This window comes from Callospermophilus lateralis, chromosome 2 (assembly GCF_048772815.1).
Source record: "Callospermophilus lateralis isolate mCalLat2 chromosome 2, mCalLat2.hap1, whole genome shotgun sequence".
Classification (NCBI taxonomy): domain Eukaryota; kingdom Metazoa; phylum Chordata; class Mammalia; order Rodentia; family Sciuridae; genus Callospermophilus; species Callospermophilus lateralis.
Window position 1 is genome coordinate 59,651,166 of NC_135306.1, and position 21,956 is coordinate 59,673,121.

General features: G+C 35.1%; 1 protein-coding gene and 1 non-coding gene across 2 annotated transcripts in view; one reads left to right on the forward strand and one right to left on the reverse strand.

The window, feature by feature from the left end:
* The window catches only part of Ptprd (protein tyrosine phosphatase receptor type D), a 382,192-nt gene that overhangs the window by 213,338 nt on the left and 146,898 nt on the right, over window positions 1-21,956 (forward strand). Inside the window, exons 8-15 of the mRNA XM_076845982.2 lie at window positions 1,822-1,955; window positions 4,786-4,930; window positions 8,214-8,519; window positions 9,379-9,572; window positions 11,668-11,694; window positions 15,361-15,478; window positions 20,359-20,946; window positions 21,385-21,482. Of these exons, the coding sequence (XP_076702097.1) occupies window positions 1,822-1,955; window positions 4,786-4,930; window positions 8,214-8,519; window positions 9,379-9,572; window positions 11,668-11,694; window positions 15,361-15,478; window positions 20,359-20,946; window positions 21,385-21,482 (1,610 nt within the window). The remainder of the gene's footprint in view (window positions 1-1,821; window positions 1,956-4,785; window positions 4,931-8,213; window positions 8,520-9,378; window positions 9,573-11,667; window positions 11,695-15,360; window positions 15,479-20,358; window positions 20,947-21,384; window positions 21,483-21,956) is intronic.
* On the reverse strand, window positions 15,619-15,722 carry LOC143393301 (small nucleolar RNA U13). The gene has a single exon (XR_013090595.1). It is a non-coding gene; the product is annotated as a small nucleolar RNA U13 (small nucleolar RNA).

Genomic DNA, 21,956 nt, shown 5'->3' on the forward strand with positions numbered 1-21,956 from the left:
TTTGGTAATTCCCTTTTTAGAAATTATATTTATATATATACACACACATACACACACACATTTATTATTTATTTATTTATTTTTATTTGGTGATTTGCCTATTTTTAATTCCCCTTTGTTTCTCTCTCTTGCTCCTTGATCTTTTTATCTTTTATCTTTTCCTCTCAATTTGAATGATTGTCTTAGGTTACCCTCTGGGGACATACTTGAAAAAAAAAAAATTTGATACACTGTTCAGAAAATAAGTTCCTGGAGGCAACAAATTAATGAGAAATCACAAGGCTTGTGATAGAAGATAAGGAAGGCAAATAGAAATATAAGACACTGATTATTTGTGGCTGCATCAGTACAAACATGAGTGTGTCCCTGAACCCTATGGAGTACACACAGATGCAGGCTGACAAACAGGCAGAGGGATAGAATAGTCACCAGGGACCCCAGTAATCACTCTGAGACCCCTTTAGATTTACAATCTCTAAATGAAGGGCTTCTATTTATCCCCCCCCCTTAGTCAGACTACAGAGACATGGCTGTAAAAAGAAAAAGAACGATGTATTTCTGTGTATATTTTTTTCTACAAAATGATACTTCGAGCATTATTTTAAAAGTTATATTTTAGCTAAAAATTATATTAGTTTATATATGTGTCTTAGAATGTTTATGCCTACCTTGCCAGAAAGCATACTTTAGAACTTCTTTCCCTTCTGGTGTGAAGTATTTTTTTTTAATAAAATACACACGGAATTCTCAGGTGAACTTGTGGGGAATTGGACATATGTTCAGGTCTTGCATATGGAAACACAATATAATATCCACGGCATTGGTTAAAATACTTAGCAATTGCCAAGGCTTGTGCCAATCACAGCCAATCAGCGAAATCATTGAAGAGCAATTTAATATACCTAGATGTGTTAGTAATACCTTGACATACATCAGTTTTATGTTTAATGGATAGGGAACCATAAGATGGTTAGATATTGACTAGGAAGTTTGGGTTAGTAAAACTTCCTTGAATAAGGTGCCATAAATTGAACACACTTCCTGTTCTCATTAATTCTGATAGGTGGCTTTACTGAATTATATCTATTACATAGATTATGTGACTAATGTGAGAATTATAGAAAACCTCTGTTACCATGCCACTGCAAGAACTATTATGTTTGTATTGTGTCTAATGCTTTAAACAATTTAATATAATACAAGAGAAGTAGTTATAATTATTGGTGTGGGGTTTTTTTTTTTCTTCATTTCTCCATTTTCATCTCTTTTTCAAAATGTGAGTTGGTAAGAAAAATACTAGGTGATTTTTGGTTTCCTGTAGTTTGTTAATGGAGTAAAGGTGAGATTTTTATAAAACTAACTGGAAATAAGCTTGAATAATACATGTAGTGCTAGAGAATAAGTTTCCCTGAGTTATAAATAACAACTTTTATGTATTTAGCACTTGTTTTAAATATTGCAACATGGCACTGTGTAAGTAATCTCATTTATTACAATAGTATTAAAAGTTTATCATTTTATTGTCCTTAAAATTGAATCCAGAGACATACATACATAATGTACTTTTAAATTCTCCTGCATCTGTGTACATATTAAACTGCTTATAAGGACAAGGATAGTATTTATCACATTCTTGAACTTTGGAGGGACAAAAATGAGCTGTACACAAAGAGGTTAATTTGGACAGTACAAGTTATCCAGGTCTCATGAAGCTTATTATGCAGGTAGATATATTTTGAAGGTTTAGGCAGATGTGCTTGGGAAGGCTTTGGGACTACTCTTGGTGATGGTGAATTCAATCCTTTGTCTCCCTATTTTTAGTACCAGGGCAGCCACTGAACTTCAAAGCAGAACCTGAGTCTGAAACAAGCATTTTGCTGTCCTGGACACCTCCACGTTCTGATACCATCGCCAGCTATGAACTGGTCTACAAGGATGGAGAGCATGGTGAGGAGGTAAGACCATGCTTCTCACCTACATTGTTATTTGTTGCCTTGGGGCTTCTGCTTTACCTCCATGGACTTGTTGAGGGTCTTGGTCGGACAGCTGTAGAGGACCTTCATGGAGAAAAATTATTCATTATAAGAGGAACTTGACTTAGAAAAACAGGTTGGGGGGGGGGCAAAAATGTTCTGGGGAAGAAAAACAAAATCATTGCTCCTACTGGGATGCTTTTCCATTTAGGTTTCCAAGATTCATATTACAGAGGTAAAGGTCAGAGAAGAATAGATAGGCATAAAACTTGGGGACTTCCTTTATCTTTTATATTATTTATATCAATGTGGAGTTACATGATTGAATGAGTTCTGCACACTAATAAAAATCACTGAAGAAATGGATTTGTTCATTAGTCCAGACTGGTTTTAGAAAAAGATGCCCCATAGTAAATGTCTGTTAGTACACTAAAAAGTATTTGATATGAATATATATGTGTGTGTGTGTGTGTGTGTGTGTGTGTGTGTGTGTGTAAAGGTTTAGTATGCTGTGCAACTACAATGATAGTGGATTATTGAAAGTGTGAACCAAAAGTCAATACAATGAGTACTTATATTAACTGACACTGTACTAAGAGTTTCGCATCTTAATTCATTTAACCCTTATAACAACACTGTCCTTATAACAAAGCAGGTACAGAGGAAAAAAATTAAATGATTTACCCAATAGTACTTACTGACTTACAGAGTGTGGATGTGAATTGGGGAAGATAGATTCCAGGTGTTCTTAATCATTGTCTACTGCCTCTGGGATCGCACTCTTGCATTTATGATAGAAACAGATATTAAGTTACAGCAAGGGTGGAAGGTATAGCTCTGTGGTAGAGCACTTACCTAGCATGTACAAAGTCCTGCATTTGATACTCAGACCTGGAAAAAAATGGAACATTCTTAGAATAGGAATATGTAATCATAATGAATATGTTTCCCTTTTTATTGTAAAATCCATTAGGGAATATTAGGACAAAGGTGTTGGTGAAATATTATTTGAGAACTCAATCTTTATAAGTCATTTTATTAGAACTCTTAGCATTCATTGTCTAATAAAAAGTCTTCAAAAAGCTGAATTATCCCCAAATTGTAACAAGGAATAAATTTTTTAAAACTTGCATGTTAAATGATTATTATAAACTAACTCATTGGAAATGCTATACTAAATTCATCTGATCTTATAAACTTCTATATTTATTCTATCACTTTAAATTGAGCAGAATCTCAGAAAAAAAAAAACTTTTTCAATGTATTGCTCTTAGAATTATCTTACAAAGCCAATATAAATTAAGCACTCAAAAATTACATAATTGAATATAAGATGACAGTGTACTCATGATAACAACTTGAGCTGTGTTTTCTATAAGGTATAAATTAGCATTAAAATTTAAGTCTTCCCCACCAACAAACCTGAATAAATTCAAATAGTTAAAAAAGAATGGTAGTTCCTTTGAGAATATTATGGATGCTTAAATGTTGGCACACCTTCTGTGCTTTACAAATTTTAGGGAATTTTTTTCTTGTTTAATGAATCTAAAATTTTTGAGAGCTTTTATATTTGCAAGCCAGAATACCCTAGGGATGTTTACTTTAGTTTTATATTTGAATTCCCCTTGACTGATTTGTTTGTGTGACTAGCAAACAGTATTTGATAAAAGCCTTAAGATAATTTATGCCATTACTAGATTACATGTTTGCTTGCATTTTAAAGTTTACTACAAGCTAGTGTTCAATCCAAGGTTGATTACTCATGGACAACTATATTTTTTCTAAAATTCAATGGCAAATTTTAAGCATAAAATGTAACAGATGTAGCCTTTCAATAAGATAAATCTTATTTCAAATCTCTCTTGATAATGTTAAAATATATAAAGTTTGAATATATATGTTTTCTATATGTAGGTTTTATATTCATAAAAAGGAATTTCTCATTATTTTGAATGAACCTGGAGTGGTGATATGGTTTCAATGAAAATTATTCAACTTTCTTTAGTGACTAATGTCTGATATTTATCTTATTAGAACTTGGGGAATTCTTATCTCTTTTGTGGCAACATCTTGTATATTGTATTGGCAATTACTATTGCTACTTCTGGTTATATTTTTTTATACCCCTGTTTAGTCTGTAGAAAGTTATGTATGGGAGAAGATGACACAGTTTTGGCATCTTCTATTATTGAGGCAGGTGTCACTTTCTCTTGTGGTTTGTGTCACAGCAGCATACACATCTTTTGAGTAGAACACATTCCTGAGTGTCAGCCTCTCAGTCTGCCTCTTATCTGATGGATTTGCATAACATTGCTGACATTAGAAAGACCTCAGGCTTTGGTTATTCCATGCTTTACTTATCTTTTAAAGAAACTTGCTTTTTAAACCATGACATTTTATTATATAATAAAAATATAGTCCTTGATGCTCACTTCGGATTCTTTTTGTGCTATTTTGATAACATTATAATTCTGATGATAGAGTCCAATGTTACAGTGTGATTAAAAAACATTTGCATGAATCTTGTGCAGGGGGGAGGTGGGGTGGGGCTGTGGGGATGGGAAGGACAGTAGAATGAGATCAACATCAGTACCCTATATACATATATGATTTCATGACTGGTGTGACTGTGCACCATGTACAGCCAGAGGAATGAGAAGTTATGCTTCATTTGTATACAGTGTGTCAAAATGCATTCTACTGTCATGTATAACTGATTAGAACAAATTTAAAAATTTAAAAAAACAATAACAACAAAAAATAATTTGAATGAATCTTAATGAAGATGATCAAATACTCTTATTACTCATAGCAACGAATTACCATCGAGCCAGGGACATCATACAGGCTACAGGGGTTGAGACCAAATAGCCTGTACTACTTCCGTCTGTCTGCACGCTCTCCTCAAGGCCTCGGTGCTTCGACGGCTGAAATATCAGCCAGAACCATGCAATCAAGTAGGTGTCTCTCTTTGTTTACTTTCTGCCCTTTTTTATTCACTAGGACATATTTCTGGCATTTGGCTCTACCAACAAAACATCCCTGCTAATGTGCTAACTAGCCAGTTATCTATGTGATCATAAGCATCTCATGATGATTTATGTTGTTTTCAAACTTGATCCAAATAAAGGAATTCCTGTCCTCAATGGAAAGTGTTTGAGAGAAGTTAGTAGACCTCCACAGGTAAAAAGAAAGTGAAAGCAGTTGTTAGATCAGGCCCCAAGGAGTGAATTATAGGGTGATAAGGCAAAACTGAGATTGTAAACACTGTAAAATAGTCAGGAAAGGAACAGCAAACTAAAGATGGAGTGAAATACACAGCTTTCATCTCTTGAAAGCACATAAGTTTTACCTTTGCTAAGAAACAAGGCATTATTTCAGTATCTGTTCCTACTCAGAAAAAAGATCAATCAACTCTTACGACTAGTTTCTTATTAAATCTGTAAGTAGTACATTTGGAAATTGCGAACAGACATAGAAAATCTGTATTCAGAGAAATTGAATAAAACCAGAAGGACCACAAGAACATTTACATTCCTAAATTGTATTTTGTTTCCTTGGGTTTGAATTCTTTTGGGAATTTTTACCCTTAAGCACAGTTTTGTTTGTGATAATGGGGGTTTATTGTGCCCAGAACAAATTATTTTTTATAAAGTGTTACATAGGACATTGTTTTTGATGGAAAGTTTGGTGGCTCACAATATTATTGTTTGCTTTTTAATAGCAAGTATCTATAGTTGGATCAGAGACAACTATTTACCTTGGATTGAAGAGTTTAATACAGTTGTTGTCTTAATATGTTTTGTTTAATATTTTCTCTGTGCTTTTTGACATGGTAGCTTATAAAGTAGATAAATCTCAATATGAATTTTGTCAAGGGGATGCTGTTGACCTCATATTTAGAACTAACAGCAAATTGAAATTTATGTATTTTAAAAGATTAGTTTCCTTTCATATACAAACTTCTTTTATCACTTCATTTTCTATAGACATTTCAAACCTTTCAGGATGTGTTGATAACATTCATATTCTCTCAATTAAAACATGATTATTAATATGAGGAGTATTAGAATACTGTGGTCTAATCTAGTAGTGATTATGAATCCCCATAAAACTGACACTTGTAAATTAATGAAGTTTCTGGATATCTGCTTTGGATTTCAGACAGGCTAATAAATAGTATTATTCAAGGTAATTTCTTAAAATTGAGCATTTAGTTAAAAGAAATGTTACATTCTTCAGTATTTAATTTTGCATGGTTCGCAAGTCTTAACTTTTTTTTTACACAAATACATGTATAGATATAAAATGAAATTTTTGTAGTTGCATGAAAATGGTACCTACTCTATTAAAGTAAGTTTCAAATAGTGTTGAGTTTAATTTCATAGACCAGGAGGTCTGAAGGTAGCAGTCTAGTGAAAACCACATAACCCTTTTAAAAAAGAATTACAAATGAGTTCCTGGTATTATATGACCAACAACTTACTATGATAATGACCACACCTAATATATAGATTTATAGTTTAAGATATAAGAACTTGGAGTCAGAATCAATAAAAATAATACTTTAGTGATTTTGCAAATCTTTTTATTTCAAATTGAGAAGGCTGTCACATAGGATTTCTTTTGTCAAATAGAAGATTTTTATTTTAATTGACTATAATGATGAACTTAAGGCACATAGATTCAGAGAGAGCCATAATCCTCCAAACAATTTAATATACTTTGCATTCCATAATAATTAGACTTACAGTCTTGCTGCCATAGTGGCAGCCTATAGTCCCAGGTGTTTAGCAGGCTGAGATAAGAGGATCACTTGTGTCTAGGAGTGCAAGACCAGCCTGAGCAACATGCCAAGACATACCTCTCAAAAAAAAAAGGCTAAGAATATCCCCAAATGATATTTAAATACAAAAAATTAATATATATATAAATTAATATATATAAAAAAATATATATAAATTATATATATATAAATTAATATATATATATATGCAATATAGTTCTATACATACACACACACTATATGTTCTTGTTTGTCATCCATAGGAAGATACATTATTAACTTTAAGAATAATTGATGAAAGTAGTTGTGTTGACCTTTGTGGATTTTTAATTTTTTTTCAAATAATAATGTTTGCCTAATTTAATGGAAATAATTGCTCAGAAGGTGACTAGTTTATTTTAGAATGGGCATTAAAAAGTGTAACTTTTGACTCTTACATAAAACCACTTTATATGATTAATTATGCACACAATGAAAGAGATGTTGCACATAAGTCATATGTTTTCCAGATGATTCTTGGATTTTTTTAAGTAAGTCTTTTTAATGGCATTTATTGACATTTTGAAAGGGATAGATGATTATTACTGATTTTACCAAAATTTGCTGGTGGGATCTAATTTTTTATTAGCAATGGTGTCTCAAGAAGAGTTATAATAAAAAAGCTGAAAGCTGACATAGGGTAAGTACAAGTTACAGTCAGAATCAACAAGACTGACCTTACCCTCGGGTAGGTAAACCTTGGACTGTGCATTCTCATCTTTTATTGATTCTGCATGCTCACTGTATTTGGGCTATGATCAATGTCAGGTTAACATTTTTCATTAAAACCGGTCATGCAGACTTTTTTTTAGATATAGGGTGAACCTTTTTTATGTTTGTTGGGCTTTTCTTTCGTTTTCATTGGAACTAGTGGCAGGGTACCTAGAAGTTATTATAAATTTCCCCCCATGTGAATCCTTTCATGATTGTATATTGTATATGAATTGTCCTCATTCTAGAATGTAGAAGTGAGAGCATGAAATGGCATCAGTGAATCATCATGAAAATCTCAAGGTTAAAAAAATTAACATTATTTGCAGCTTGGGGGAGGACTGGATAGTCAGTATAGGGGGCGGTGGGGATAATGAGGGATTGGTGTAGGAGAAGAATTTTAAATCTCAGGTAGGTAATTTTATTTGAGACTCTATTATCTCAAGGTTTCATTTTCATGTATTCCCCCCACTCATTATTTAACAATTTATTTTTTATCATTTATTCATTTTTTTGGTTTATTCATATTACTAAGCCAAGGTACATAAATTTATCTTTAAAACTTTAAGTTTCAAAGCCTTATTTTTGTTTTGTTGCCCTTATTGTTTATTTATTTTTGCCTTTTCTTTTGTTTTATCATTTTTTTTTTCCAACCACTCCTGTCCTTTCACTCAAATCCTCCTTTAACTCACTACCAAAATAAGAGCCGTCAGCTCCTCCTCAAGATATTAGTTGCACCAGCCCAAGTTCCACTAGTATTTTGGTAAGTTGGCAACCTCCACCAGTGGAAAAACAGAATGGCATTATTACTGAATACTCCATCAAGTATACTGCAGTGGATGGGGAAGATGACAAGCCTCACGAGGTTTTGGGAATTCCTTCGGACACTACCAAATACCTTTTGGAACAGCTGGAAAAATGGACTGAATACCGGATCACTGTGACTGCCCACACAGATGTCGGCCCTGGCCCTGAGAGCTTATCCGTGTTGATTCGAACGGATGAAGATGGTATGTTGCCTACGCTCCGTCAATTTGCACCCTTCTGACACAGTCTTGGTCTGCTGTCTTTTGATAGGCTAACAGTTACTCATTTTTCTCTGCTCAGCTTTTTACCCAGCATTGCTGTTACTTCAATCTTTTTGCCAAAGACCTGTTTTTGCTGCATCCTGGGATTTTTCCCCCCCAGTCTCAATGCAATAATTTTCTTCCTTTTAAAAGGACAGTTTGCTCCTATGATCTTGCAATCCAGCCTTTCTCTGTACCTCCATCTAAAGTCTTCGGAGTTTTTCTTGACTTTTTGTAATTACTTCTTTTCCATTTTGAAGTTAACTTTTCAAAACTGCCTTCTTATCTTCTTGTTGCCTTTTTTTTGGTCTTGCATATTTCAGAGACAATGATGCTCGACATTCAGTTTTTGGCATCTGTCATTTGGAATACCTTTGATATGAGAAAAAGAAGATAATCCATGTAATCAAGAATCTTTTTATTCTACTATTAAAAAAAAGAAACCTTTAAACACACAACAATCAACGATCAGTTTTTATTATTATTTCAATGCAATACTCTTTGTTCTTTAATGCTTTGGACCTCAAAGCATCTTCCTTGGCTTTTGTACATTTTTTTTTTACATGTTTTTCTATTTCTCTGATACTCTTTTTTTCTTCCATTTTGTTTTTTTGCATTGGTCATGTTTTTTGATCTTTTCTTAAAAGGTAGAGCAGATTGGTTGAGCATTTTCATTGGTTGAAAATGTTTGTATTCTTCAAAGGAAACATAGTGGGGTCTACCCATTTTTAAGTAAACAAAATGCTCTCACTGGGTGGGACAAGTGCCTATAATTTTCTTTTATCCGATGATGTTGTTCCAGTTCCTAGTGGTCCTCCTCGAAAAGTCGAGGTAGAGGCTGTCAACTCAACATCTGTTAAAGTCTCATGGCGCTCACCTGTGCCCAATAAACAGCATGGCCAGATAAGAGGATACCAGGTCCATTATGTGAGGATGGAAAATGGTGAGCCCAAGGGCCAGCCCATGCTGAAGGATGTCATGCTGGCAGATGCACAGGTAAGCCCTGAAATTAGGTGTCTTTGTTTTTTAAATGTTGGGTTTATCTTAGTCTATTTTAGTTTTATTTATTATTTTTTACTTTTAAAAAATACATATAAAGTTCTGGATTTTTAAAACCTATTAATGTTTATTTACTTTTCTAAGCAGAAATGACATCAAGAAATTAATTGTAATGAAATGACCTTAAGTCTATTAAAATTTTGCTTTTTAAAAAAGATGAATATTTAGCTCTTTTGAACTCTTGAGCTTGCCTTTCCAGCTTCAAAAAAGTGATTGATTTAATCAAAGGGAAGGATTCTAAGCTGCAGTTTGCTGATAGGATCTACTTTCTGCTGTGCTAAAACTGCTTGGAACTATGTTGATCTAATTTCTAAATGTATGCCTTTTTCCAATGAAGAATGGATTTTTATTCAGCAAAAGGTGCCCAAGTAGTATTTTATTTGGTATTTTTTTAAGTCACACATTTGAAGAAAGTAATAGCTTCATATCTCAGAAAAAATAATGACAATAGTTCCTTGTCATTAGTAAAAATTAGAATTTCCCAGAGAATAAGCCCATTTTAGTATGCCCCATGTTTAGCCACCATTTAATCATTTTTTTAAAAAAAATACTAACAATGATTAGTTGAGTATGTGATATGTGAGAAATTTTCTTGATCTTAGGGCAGTGGGTCACAGCCATGGTGTCACAACTTGGTTTTGTAATCAATTGCTTAAAACCGACCATTGGAAAATTTGGGTCTTTTTATTTAGAGGTGACTTGATTCAGGACAGTCCCATGATAAATCTACTTGTATTTTGCACATGTTCCTGAAAAGAAGAGGAAGATTTCAATTTATAATGCCATGCTGGAAATTAGACATAACCTGTAGACTAGCTTACCTTTGCTTTGTGGAATTGTGATGAGACATTATAAATACTGAATTGCTTTGCCTATGCTGCAGATTGGTAGCTGAGTAGGAAAAAGGATAGAGTTAGTGAAAATTTGAAATGTATTCCAAATGAAAATGCCTTTCTTTGTTTGGCAGTGGGAAGTATTATGAACCAAGTCAAAGCTGCTGTACTAGGTTGCCAAGTTTTATGTTCTTTTCTCTCTGAAGAAAAGAAGACATTAAATATCCCTGTGCCCCTAAGGAAAGTACTTACCCTCAAAGTCTTAACATAAGTCAGTTCACAAAAGTGCTTACAATTGCCCCCATTTCAAAGCATTCTAACTAAAGGAATCCAGGTTTGCAGCTTACTTTTCTATCCCAAATCTTGTTGCATATATATTTTCTTTAAAGGCTACTTCCATATTTGTAGGTGGAGTTTCATAATATCCCCTTGATACAGGGAAAGGCCAGTGACTTGCTTTTTTATAAGTACTTATTTTTCAATACCTTATAAAGTAGAAAGTTCTCAAAAAGTATATAAAGCTATTATTGCTATATTTTTCTGAGTCTGCCATTATGGAAAAGAAAATATGACCATTGTGCTTTGATATTCTTCTTCAGTTCTTAGTTATTTAACATCACAAAATGGTAATTTTTATCTCTGTTTTGACTGAATTTGGGGAGTTAATGGAGTTATATAATGCATTAACTGTCAACTCTCTTTTCTCTCTTCTACTGAGAAATTAATTATCCGTTGCTTATTTTGCTTTTTCTTATTTATTTTACTTGACTATTTGTTAAAATAGGTTTTTACTGTGTCCATATGACTTTAATATAATGAAAGATATTAATCTGAATAGTAAGTTGCATTAATTATGTAATAGAAAAAAGTCAAAATAAAAGTCATGAAGTAGAATATGATTAGAAACTGTATCTTTTTGCTATGCCTTATTGATTCCTGTTAGGAATCCATACATTAAAAAATACATTAGCTGGGTTTATCAATCTCAATAGTATAACATTTAGTTTAATTTCTTCCTTGGATGTGAGAGTGGCTGCATCATAATACTTATATTCTTTCCAATTTTATTGTACATGTTGTTTCAATTATTTTTCCTATTTTTTTAATCAAAGGTGGGCAAAATTGCCTTTAGTGGGCTACAAATTTCTCTTCATTTCTTTTTATTTTGTCCCTGCCCCCACCTTCTTAATCTCAATCAGTGGGAATTTGATGATACTACTGAACATGTGAGTAATTTCTGACTGCTTTGTCAAAAACAGACTGTACATGTATGCCTGTCTTTTCTGATCACTTTCTTTCACTTGTGATTTGTCAACGCATTGGCTTGGATGCATGAACTAACTCACTATTTTTAAGTTATCTTCACTACGTATGCACTTTTCGTTTGGGTTACTGTTTTGTGAAATCCGCATGGTGCTACTGACTGCATAAGGAATGGGCTCCTGATATTTATTTTCATTTCTGCTACTAATTCTGCCTTGTAACACAGTCAGAGGAGGCATGCTTCAAATGGAGGCATCCCAGTATGGAGATGGCAAGTAGTTTGATATAGGTGGTTTGTTATCCTTGTATTCAGTGGACAGCATGGTGTGTATCTGGCACTGGTTATCTAGGTGTTGCTGTTCTCCATTGTACTCCATTTAAAATTGGAGTGAATCATGTCAAGAATTAAGCAGTTTCTCACTATGGAAGGAATTTTTTTTTTTAATACATTTGAATGAGTGGTTCATGTTATTTATTGAGAGCCTACTGTATATAAGATACTTCAGGGGACACAGGATATGGCACCTACCTTACAAGTGTTTACAGTGTAGGTAGCTAGGAAGATGTGAAATTCTGAAAAATTTGTAAAATACAGCAAATGTAAAGGCCTGAAGCAACATGTAATGCCAGGAGTTGACAATGTCAGTAAGAGCTTTGAATTCAGACACAGTGGACCAGGATGGTAGACAAGGTTATAATATGTTCTTGAGATTTTAAGGGATGAGTAGGGGGTGGATAGGTGAACCTATGTGTGTGTGTTGGGGAGTTGGAGGTAGGAGTGTTTTTTGTGCAGAGCAGAAGGCATCGGGAAGGCAGTTGAGATTGACGTATAGTTGGGTGAGAGTGGGACACAAAGAAAATTTACGTTAAGAATGTTACTGGTAAATACAGCTAAGGGTGAATAATACAGTGGAAAAATTGCTGAAGAGCTGGTGGTCTTCAGTTCTGCAGAGTTGAAGAAAATCGTTAAAAAGAAAAATAACAAAGGTAGCAAGGAAGGTAGTTTATTCATTGTATATTTTTATTGCCAGAGAACAAGGTTCTTATTGGGGATCTTAGAAAATATATACAGAGTATCAGTTCTCATGGAATTAAGGCTGTAACACTATTTTATAAACTTCTTTGACCATGACACACAGTAAGAAATAGATGAATGTTTTGATCCAGTACACACACATGTTATACAGAAATAAAAGTTTTATAAAGCCATATCTTAATTTTAAATATAATGAACTCTTTTAACATTTTGTACTCAAGTCTGTTCCATTTCCTTTCTATTTAAATGCTGGTCACGACTTGCTAAATTGATTTCATGACCTACTAAATGGGTCATTACCTGCAGTTTAAAAACCAGTGATTTAGTGGATAAATTAGATACTGAAAATATAGCAAATAGAAAAACAAGGGGAAAGAGTCCTTCTACTAATTCACTCATGAAGTAATCAACATTTAACAAAGTTGAGACAAAAAAAAGGGAGAGTTATCAGCATCTTAAGAACTGACAAACACATGCTGAGCCAGAACTTGAAAAAGAGAAAGATGTCAGAGAAAACTCATAAGTTTTAAAGATGGCTTGCCTTTCATTAAAATATGTAAGTAAGGAAGGTGGCGGTCTGCTTCTGGGAATGCTTTTGATGTTTTAGATAACTGGAAAAAATCACAAGAAAACATCCAGCACATTCTGACCATATGCATGCCACTGGAACTTGGGATGGTTAAGGCTGGAGATAAACATGTGACAGAGAAATAATTATTTTAGGTTTTGAGATGAATTCAGGTTTTTTAAGATAAGAGAGAAAGGCAGCAGATCAGTACTGTGACAGAACCTCAGAAATGCCAACTCTTAACAGGCAGGCGTACAGGAGGAAGAGGAGGAGAGAAGAAGAAATGGGAACTGTGGTTCCTCCCCTTAGACATACCCCTTCACCAAGGAGCCTGAAACCATCAGCTTAAAGAAAGAAAATGTAGCCCAAGTAGTATTATTATCATGGCTGATCCAGGAGTGGCTGGCAACAATGTCCTGCTGATAAGAATTTTCCCAATTTTAAAGAGTGTTACTTATGGTATCCACTGACAATCTAGGCAAGACGAAGGACACACATGATTAGCCCCAGTTTTTTGAATCATACATTGATAGAGAGCTTTGGGTGCATGCAATTCTTGCCATTTAACTTGGTGGTAGAACCAAGCTGCCGCCCTTTCCCTGTTAGCTTCATTTGCTTTTCAGCAGTGATCTAGAGAACCATGGAAAATAGTTAGCATGTATTCATCACAAATTTTAGAATAGCCATTTTTCCCACCATAACATAAAATACTGCTCTCAGGTGGTTTATTTGATTTTGATGACTTCTGTAATATAAGTGAAACCATCTCAAGATCCTGAAGATAAAATAATTTTTCCAAATACTTTATTTATCTGGTGGCATAAAATCTCCAATGGCTCTTCAGGATGGAATCTGAAGTGCTCCAGTTTCCACATTGATAGTATTCCTACTCTCTTTAGAAAGCAACTTGTCAAAAGCTGTCATTTGGGAATAGCTTCAAAAATTGTGTTCTGTGGTACCTGTTAATAGTCTTGCTAAGAAAAACCCTATTGCATTGCATACAACCCAGTGTTCACTGACACCTATGCTGTTTTTAGATTTAGAGGAAAATGACATTGTGCATTTCTTAAATTTATCCAAAGTAAATTTGAAATCATGGACGTGAAAAAATCTGTACGAGTATGTGTGTATGCATATGTGAGTAGCTCTAAAATATAGAACAAATCAGTAACTAGAACTCTAGATGGGAACACTCCCATTCAGCCCTTAATTTGTAGAAACAGTTCAAAGATGTCTGGTCTTATAACCATCACAACTTTGGACCCTTGCTAAAAGAGAAGTAAGAGAGTTGGTACATAGTTTGTGATATTTAATATTTTCTAAGCAGTTGAATGAATTAAACACATATTAGCAATGTAGTACATGTCTTCTTATACTATTGGTTTTATAATCTGATCTCTATTGTTCATAGCCTATATAATTAACTAATAATGAGTTCCTGGAGTTCTCTGGCTCTGAGGATATCTAGGTCCAACAGATCAGCCATCTGGTAAACTACTTACCTGGTGGTAGAACAGACTGCATCAGCACCTGCCATGTCACCAGTCAGTGAGCTGGGCTTCAATGGATAGATAAGGAAAGCTGTTGGTAGAAGATAACAGGTAGTTTGTGGATCACTTACTATGAGCCAGATAAAGTTCTTATATCACTCATTTAATCCTCAGGTTACCCTGGCTGGTAACTTTCAGACAGAAAACAGAGGTCCAATTGGGCAAACTTGCTTGTCCTTGTTTATCAAGCTAGTAAGTAAGGCAGGTTTAAATTCAAAGAGTTCAGGTTTGGTTCCAGATTTTTTTTTTTAAACTGCTATGCCTAAAAGTTGCTTCTTAGGATGCCTGAAGACCCACCTTCAATGTCAGCATGAAAATAGATTTCCATAGCATGAGCTGCAGGCATGAGACTTCAGTGCTTAGCATGACTTCAGAGGATGCTCAGGCATGCACAGAGAGACGATTGAAGGCCTCGTTTTCCTTAGGGTATTTGTGGCATATAATGAATCAGTGTTGTTCTATGGTGTCATTTCAGGACATGATCATATCTGGGCTACAGCCTGAAACTTCCTACTCCCTCACAGTCACAGCCTACACCACTAAAGGAGATGGTGCTCGCAGCAAGCCCAAACTGGTGTCCACCACTGGGGCAGGTAATCATATCTGTACTCATTTGTGCCTTGAACAATATTACCAACTTTCCAAGTGCTGTGGGTAGAGTCCATCATTGTTTTGTTACAGTAAAATTGGAGGAAATAAATGGACCATGTTTGGATATTTTTTTTCTTTTCATATTCAGATGGGTAATGTGCAGATGTCTCTAAACAAGATTTAGAGGGAGGCACATGTCACACAATAGCATGAACACTCAGTCATCACACTTATGAACCAAAGAATCAGCCATGGTTTTTTTTTTTTTTTTTTTTTTTTTGTGTGTGTGTGTGTGTGTGTTTGTATTTTTAGTATAGGAAAAGAGTTAAGGAGAAAAGAATAATTTAAGTGCTGTTTGTCCAAATTATTCAATCAGTCATTAGATAAATGTTTTAGAGTACCTGCTATGTACAAATGGAAAAATTCTGTTTTCTAACCTGGACTAGTTAGCTAACAAATGAATCAAGTGTATATAATAAAATTCGAGGTTGTGATAAGATAAAAGGTATATAGACAAGTATCAGCAATCTCTCTTAAGACCTAAGAAGATCTTAGAGGAAGGATATTTAAGCTGCATCTTGAATGTGAAGGAACAAGACCCATGGAGGTCCTAAAAGAAGGTGTCCACACAGAAGTCACACAGCCAGTTCAACCTCCCCACAAAACAAACCCTTTTGGAAGAGCCACCATCTTTTATTAGGTTCATGACTTGCAAGTTTTATTCCTTATCACTTTTTTCTCCTCACCCTCTGCTGCGGGGATTGTAAAGAAGCCAGATTGTGCCAAAATTGGAGAAAGAAGAATATCAAGGAGGTTCAATAATATAAAATTGCCCCTTTCTGAAGAACAAAGCCTCCTTGGGGCTCTTTGTTCGGCCACATTAGGAAAAGCCAGCATGAAGGAAGGTCTGGCATTGTAAAACCGATAAATTAAGAGATAATTACAAAAGGATTCTTCTCCAATCCCTTCATATAGCAATCTCCCATGGAACATTTAAGCTGTGATTTGATTTACTCCTCCTGAATTGCTTCTCACACAACTTTTTAGGAACACACCTCTATGCAAAGGCTTAAAGCAAAGAACAGCTGTGATGTTGAGCACCCTCCTGGGTGCCATGCTCACTGCCAAATTTGTCTAAATGTCATAAGATTTGCCTCGCTCACATCCTGCCACCTGGAACTGCCTCAAGCAGCAGGATTACAGATGGCAAAACTCCTTCAAGGCAGAATCTTTCGGGTCCCCCCCCCCCTTTTTCCAAGAATACCATTGTATCAAGCTAATTTAGTGCCCTGAATAGGAGGGACATGTTCAGTGAGTGGGGTGATGGTACGGTGACTAGCCAGCTATAGAAGGAGCCACGATTGGAATATTGACAACCACTGTTAAGCCCCTGAAATTAAATCCAAAATTGAATAAATGGATTGCCTTTATCCCCTTTCCTAATACCTGAAAGTCCTATGTGAAGCATCAAACTCCTATTGCCTCTAACGTGGAGGTCATGGAATAACAAAGAAAAACCACAGGACTCACAGCTAAGGGATAGGAACCCCCCAAAATGAATGAATCTGTGTATTTTAATGTCACTAAAACTAGCTCATTACTTTTTAGTCACCATGCAGATCTACAATTACAGCTGTTATTTATACATAGAAGTCTTTTGGAATTTTTATTCATAATTTCACATCTTCCTTTACCCAACAAATATTAAGATGACAAATGCTGCTAATTTACATGCATGAACATTTGCTTTCTTGACACTTCCTCACTGAGCCTGGGATGGAGGTGTCCAGATTTAAAATTTCTGTAAGAGAAAAGGTCCTGATGCACCTTACTGCCATCCTTCCCAGTCTGAAGCATTTCCCTAGTAAGAGTTTTTTTCTCTGGGTAAAAACTTATAGCAATTCAGAGCCCTTGCCCCAACTGATTTGAACTGCATCTAATAATTCTATTACATTCCAAGGGAGGTTTTAGGCTTGTCTTCATGTGAGCAGACTCTCCTGAGCTGGTATTGGCAGATCTTTCTGTAGCTACCTCAGCATTTCATTTCTTTCCTGAATCCTTCTCTTGTGCTTTTTGTGCTCCCAGGGTGGTTGTCTCAATAGTTTTCAGGCTTAGTTAAACTTGTGCCTGGAGAAGGAATGGCTATGATGGGTTGGAACTAGAGAGCAGACTGGGATTGCTCCTGACACAGCAGGGAAAACCAGTAGGTCAGAACTGGTGCTGCATCTTCTAGAACATTATTCGATCTCATGATTCCAAGCCCACAAGCCTTTATACCATGTAGTAAGAAAGGGTGTGGGCTGGGATTGTGGCTCAGTAGTAGATCGCACGTCTAGCAAGTGTGAGGCCCTGGGTTTGATCCTCAGCACCACATAAAAATAAAATAAATACAATAAAGATATAAAAAATACACATAACATAAAATTTAAAAAAAAAGAAAGGGTGTGCCAAAATTGAAAAACAGTGTATGCTATTCCCTCCTAAGCTTTGACTCCCACTGAGGAAAAGATGTATGTTTTTATAAACTGGATGGTTTTTTTCTTTCCTTGAACTTCCCAGTTCATTATATTTCCCATTATATTGTACCTTAGCAATATTAAGTGAAACAGCAGATAATAACAAAGTATTATGATCTAACCAATGTTATTAGACTGCAATTAATATTTGTGATTTTTATCAAGAAGTTAAAAGGTATTTTTGATCTAGCTTTCCATGCATCTTTTTAAAATATATACATTTAGCTGTAGATGGACACATATTTTATTTATTTGTTTTTATTGATGCTGAGAATTGAATCCAGTGCTTCACACATGCTAGGCAAGTACTCTACCACTGAGCCACAACCCCAGCCCATGCATCCTATAGAAACAAGATATGCAGTTTACATACCATTAAGGAGTTCCTTGGATCCAGAGTTTTTTTAAAAAAAAATTCAATAAACATATTTAATAAATCTGTTAGCCCTGGAGAATGTGAGAGTTAATTGTTACAGTTCTACCATATAGTTTTATCTGGGATTCGTTTATTGAAGGTTGTGTTCTCTCCTAAAAGCCTCCCCACCCCCACATTTAACATGAATTTTTCTAAGCAGAGACTGAAGTGTTTGATTCTTAGCACCATCATTCACATTTTAATAGACAAATCATATAAATGCTTATATACATAAATGGAAATTAATGGTGTCTGTTAATGTCTGCCTTTAAATGCTGTTTTAAAATAAAAACAATTGTAAATATATTTAAAATAAAATAGATGAAATAGTCCAAGTACTTTCCAGATTTGAATCAAAGTGTGAAATATGATATATCAAGAACTATGTAATGTTTTGAACAACTAACAATAAAATAAATAAATAAATAAAAAAGAAGAATGGGCTGTATTCTAAGTGTTGGCCAGTGTGTTGTTAAGGTATCTGGTTACATTTTCCCTGGGAAACTATGAGTATGCAGCAGTTCAGTAACAAACCAACCTTTAACACCACACACATACTTGCCATTGCAAACTACAGGAACTATTTTTCCCCATAAACTGTAGGTAAGCTTATGAACCGACCCATCTTGTGAAATACAGCTTGGTGCATTGATTAAGGATAGAAGTATCTTAAAAAGTGTGTTCCTGGGCAGAGCACATCCCCACTTGGGCTTCAGCTTTCTGATTCAGAAAATGAAGGGGTTAACCGATTGCTTCTGAGGCTGATGTTTTATGTGATGCCTCATCACCTATCCAGATTGTTTTAATCTCTGTCCATATCCCTACAGTTCTCTTTTATTGTCTGTCTCCCTTTACTGTAAGCTTTCTTTCTCTTCTACCATCTTTCTTATTCTACAAACTTGGGCTGGTTTTCATTTTATGGTGCTCTCTCCTCCCTCCCCTTCTTTTTACCATTCTTGAAGAATCCTCTGGCTGTATTTTCTATCAGTGCCTTTCTCTGTGGACTCTAGGAATAATTGCTTTCCTTGAAACAAAAATTATAGCTGTAATGGGCATTGAATAAATAAATCAGTCTTTAAGACATATCGGTCTTAAAAAGAAAATAAATTCTGAACTTCTGGGAAACTGACTCCTGACCAAAAAAGGTTAATATTCTTCTGACTACTAATAATCAAGATTAATAGTAGTAGAGTATAAACCTGTATGCTAAGACTTTTGCATATAGATCTTCATTTAATAAGACATAGCACCAATATGAGGTAAGTCTTAATGATGTGCCTATTATACAGCTGAAAAACTTTGTAACAGTTTGTGTATGGATAAGAAAGTCAGAATGTGCTAAATAGACCCATAGAAACTAAGCATTTTTAGCTTTTAAGCAATATAACTGCATATTAAGTGGGATTTAAGCAGAGCTGGATCTATCTTACAGCTTTCTTCTTATGTACCTGACCTTAGTTTTCTATCTCTCTGTTCTTATTTTCTTATTATAGAAATTAGATATATAATAACTAACGAAGGTACATAGTGAGAAGTGAGGAGTATAAATCAAATAAGATAGTATGCTCAATGCTCTGACAGTTTGTGAAACATTGCACATAATAAATAATCATTATTAACTATATGTAATTAGCTAATCTTTACTTGGATTCATTTTTCTATGGCAGACATGAACTTGTATGTGCAAAGAGTTGGAAATAATCCCTTAAATTGTTGTTTTAATGATAACTCCTATTTTGTGTTTCTTATCAAATTCTAGTAGTGCCAACTATCTTATTAAAGTAAGAGAAGAAATTTAGTTTCATGTAGGTATGTAGGTCAAATGTGGTTTTCCTTTGTTTTATAAATATTGAAATGGGACTACCACTAGAGTGGAACACTCCCATTTGGCAATAATTGAAATGTGGACATCCACACCAGTTGGTTTCACCACTTGTCCTGTGTGCTCCAGTTCCAGGGAAACCCCGACTTGTGATCAACCACACACAGATGAACACAGCGCTCATTCAGTGGCACCCCCCTGTGGACACATTTGGACCTCTTCAGGGCTACCGTCTAAAATTTGGCCGCAAGGATATGGAGCCTCTCACTACTCTCGAGTTCTCTGAAAAAGAAGATCATTTTACAGCTACAGACATCCACAAAGGAGCATCGTACATCTTCAGGCTGTCCGCCAGAAACAAAGTGGGCTTTGGGGAGGAGATGGTGAAAGAGATTTCTGTTCCTGAAGAAGCACCAACTGGATTCCCTCAAAACCTCCACTCAGAAGGCACCACATCGACCTCCGTCCAGTTATCCTGGCAGCCACCTGTCTTGGCAGAGAGAAATGGCATTATCACCAAGTATACCGTTCTCTATAGGGATATCAACATCCCCCTTCTTCCAATGGAGCAACTCATTGTTCCAGCTGACACCTCTATGACACTCACTGGCTTAAAACCAGATACCACTTACGATGTAAAAGTACGTGCTCACACGAGCAAAGGGCCCGGGCCATATAGTCCCAGTGTCCAGTTCAGGACACTGCCTGTGGATCAAGGTAGGATTTGTCTGCTTATGGCCTTCCTCCTTTAAAGGAATATCGGTCTTTGGAAATCAGTATTTTGAAGCTATAAATAACTGATCGGCCCATTCATATTAATAGGTTCAGCAAAAGCCGAAAGGTAAAGTATATAAAACTTAATACGTTTTGGATGCCGTAGATTTCAGTTATAGAATGCCAAGAAAGTCTGGCTGACAGCACCCCGATATCCTCAGGTAAGGAAAACACAATAGAGTTGACTGAATTGGAGAGAAAGGAGAGATCTTTATGAGAATGGGTTAAAAATGAATGCTCTAACCAGGTAGGCGAATCATACTTCTCTCTCTAAGCATTGTAGCCAGCATCTAGCGTAAGCTCTATGATCCATGGTGGAAAGAGGACAGGTCATATGTCCTTAGGAATAGTTTAAATACACTGTTTTTCCTTTTCCAGCAGTGTTTGCAAAAAATTTTCATGTCAAAGCAGTAATGAAGACTTCAGTATTGCTGTCTTGGGAGATTCCAGAGAATTATAATTCCGCCATGCCTTTCAAAGTAAGTTGTTTTCTAATTTGCAAGATATTATAGGTAAGATATTATGTCTTATTATTTGTAAGCTATTATTGAAAGGGTACTTCATTAAGGCAATCTGCAAAGTGTACAGTCCCCTGTGATTTATGTACACGTACTTGCTAGGCATGTGGTCTACCACTGAGCATCTCCAAATTTGACTTTCATGTAAGAGATTGAGTTTGGTGCTTTGGCATCTCAACTTTTGTGCACGAAGGAGCAAACAGGATCTCAAACCAAAGGTTAGCATTGCTTGTAGTATACCTAATAATTTGAATTTGAACTATTTGCATGTAACTACTGCTTCTGTTTTTCCAGAAAATAATAAAATTTTCATGGTCTCTACATTGTATAATGCAATATTCTGGGAGATTTTCAATTTGTTTATTGATCTGAATTCCTGGCATTTTTTAAACTCTGCTTTTCTGTTAATGTTTATTGGAGATGTTAGAAAGAAGT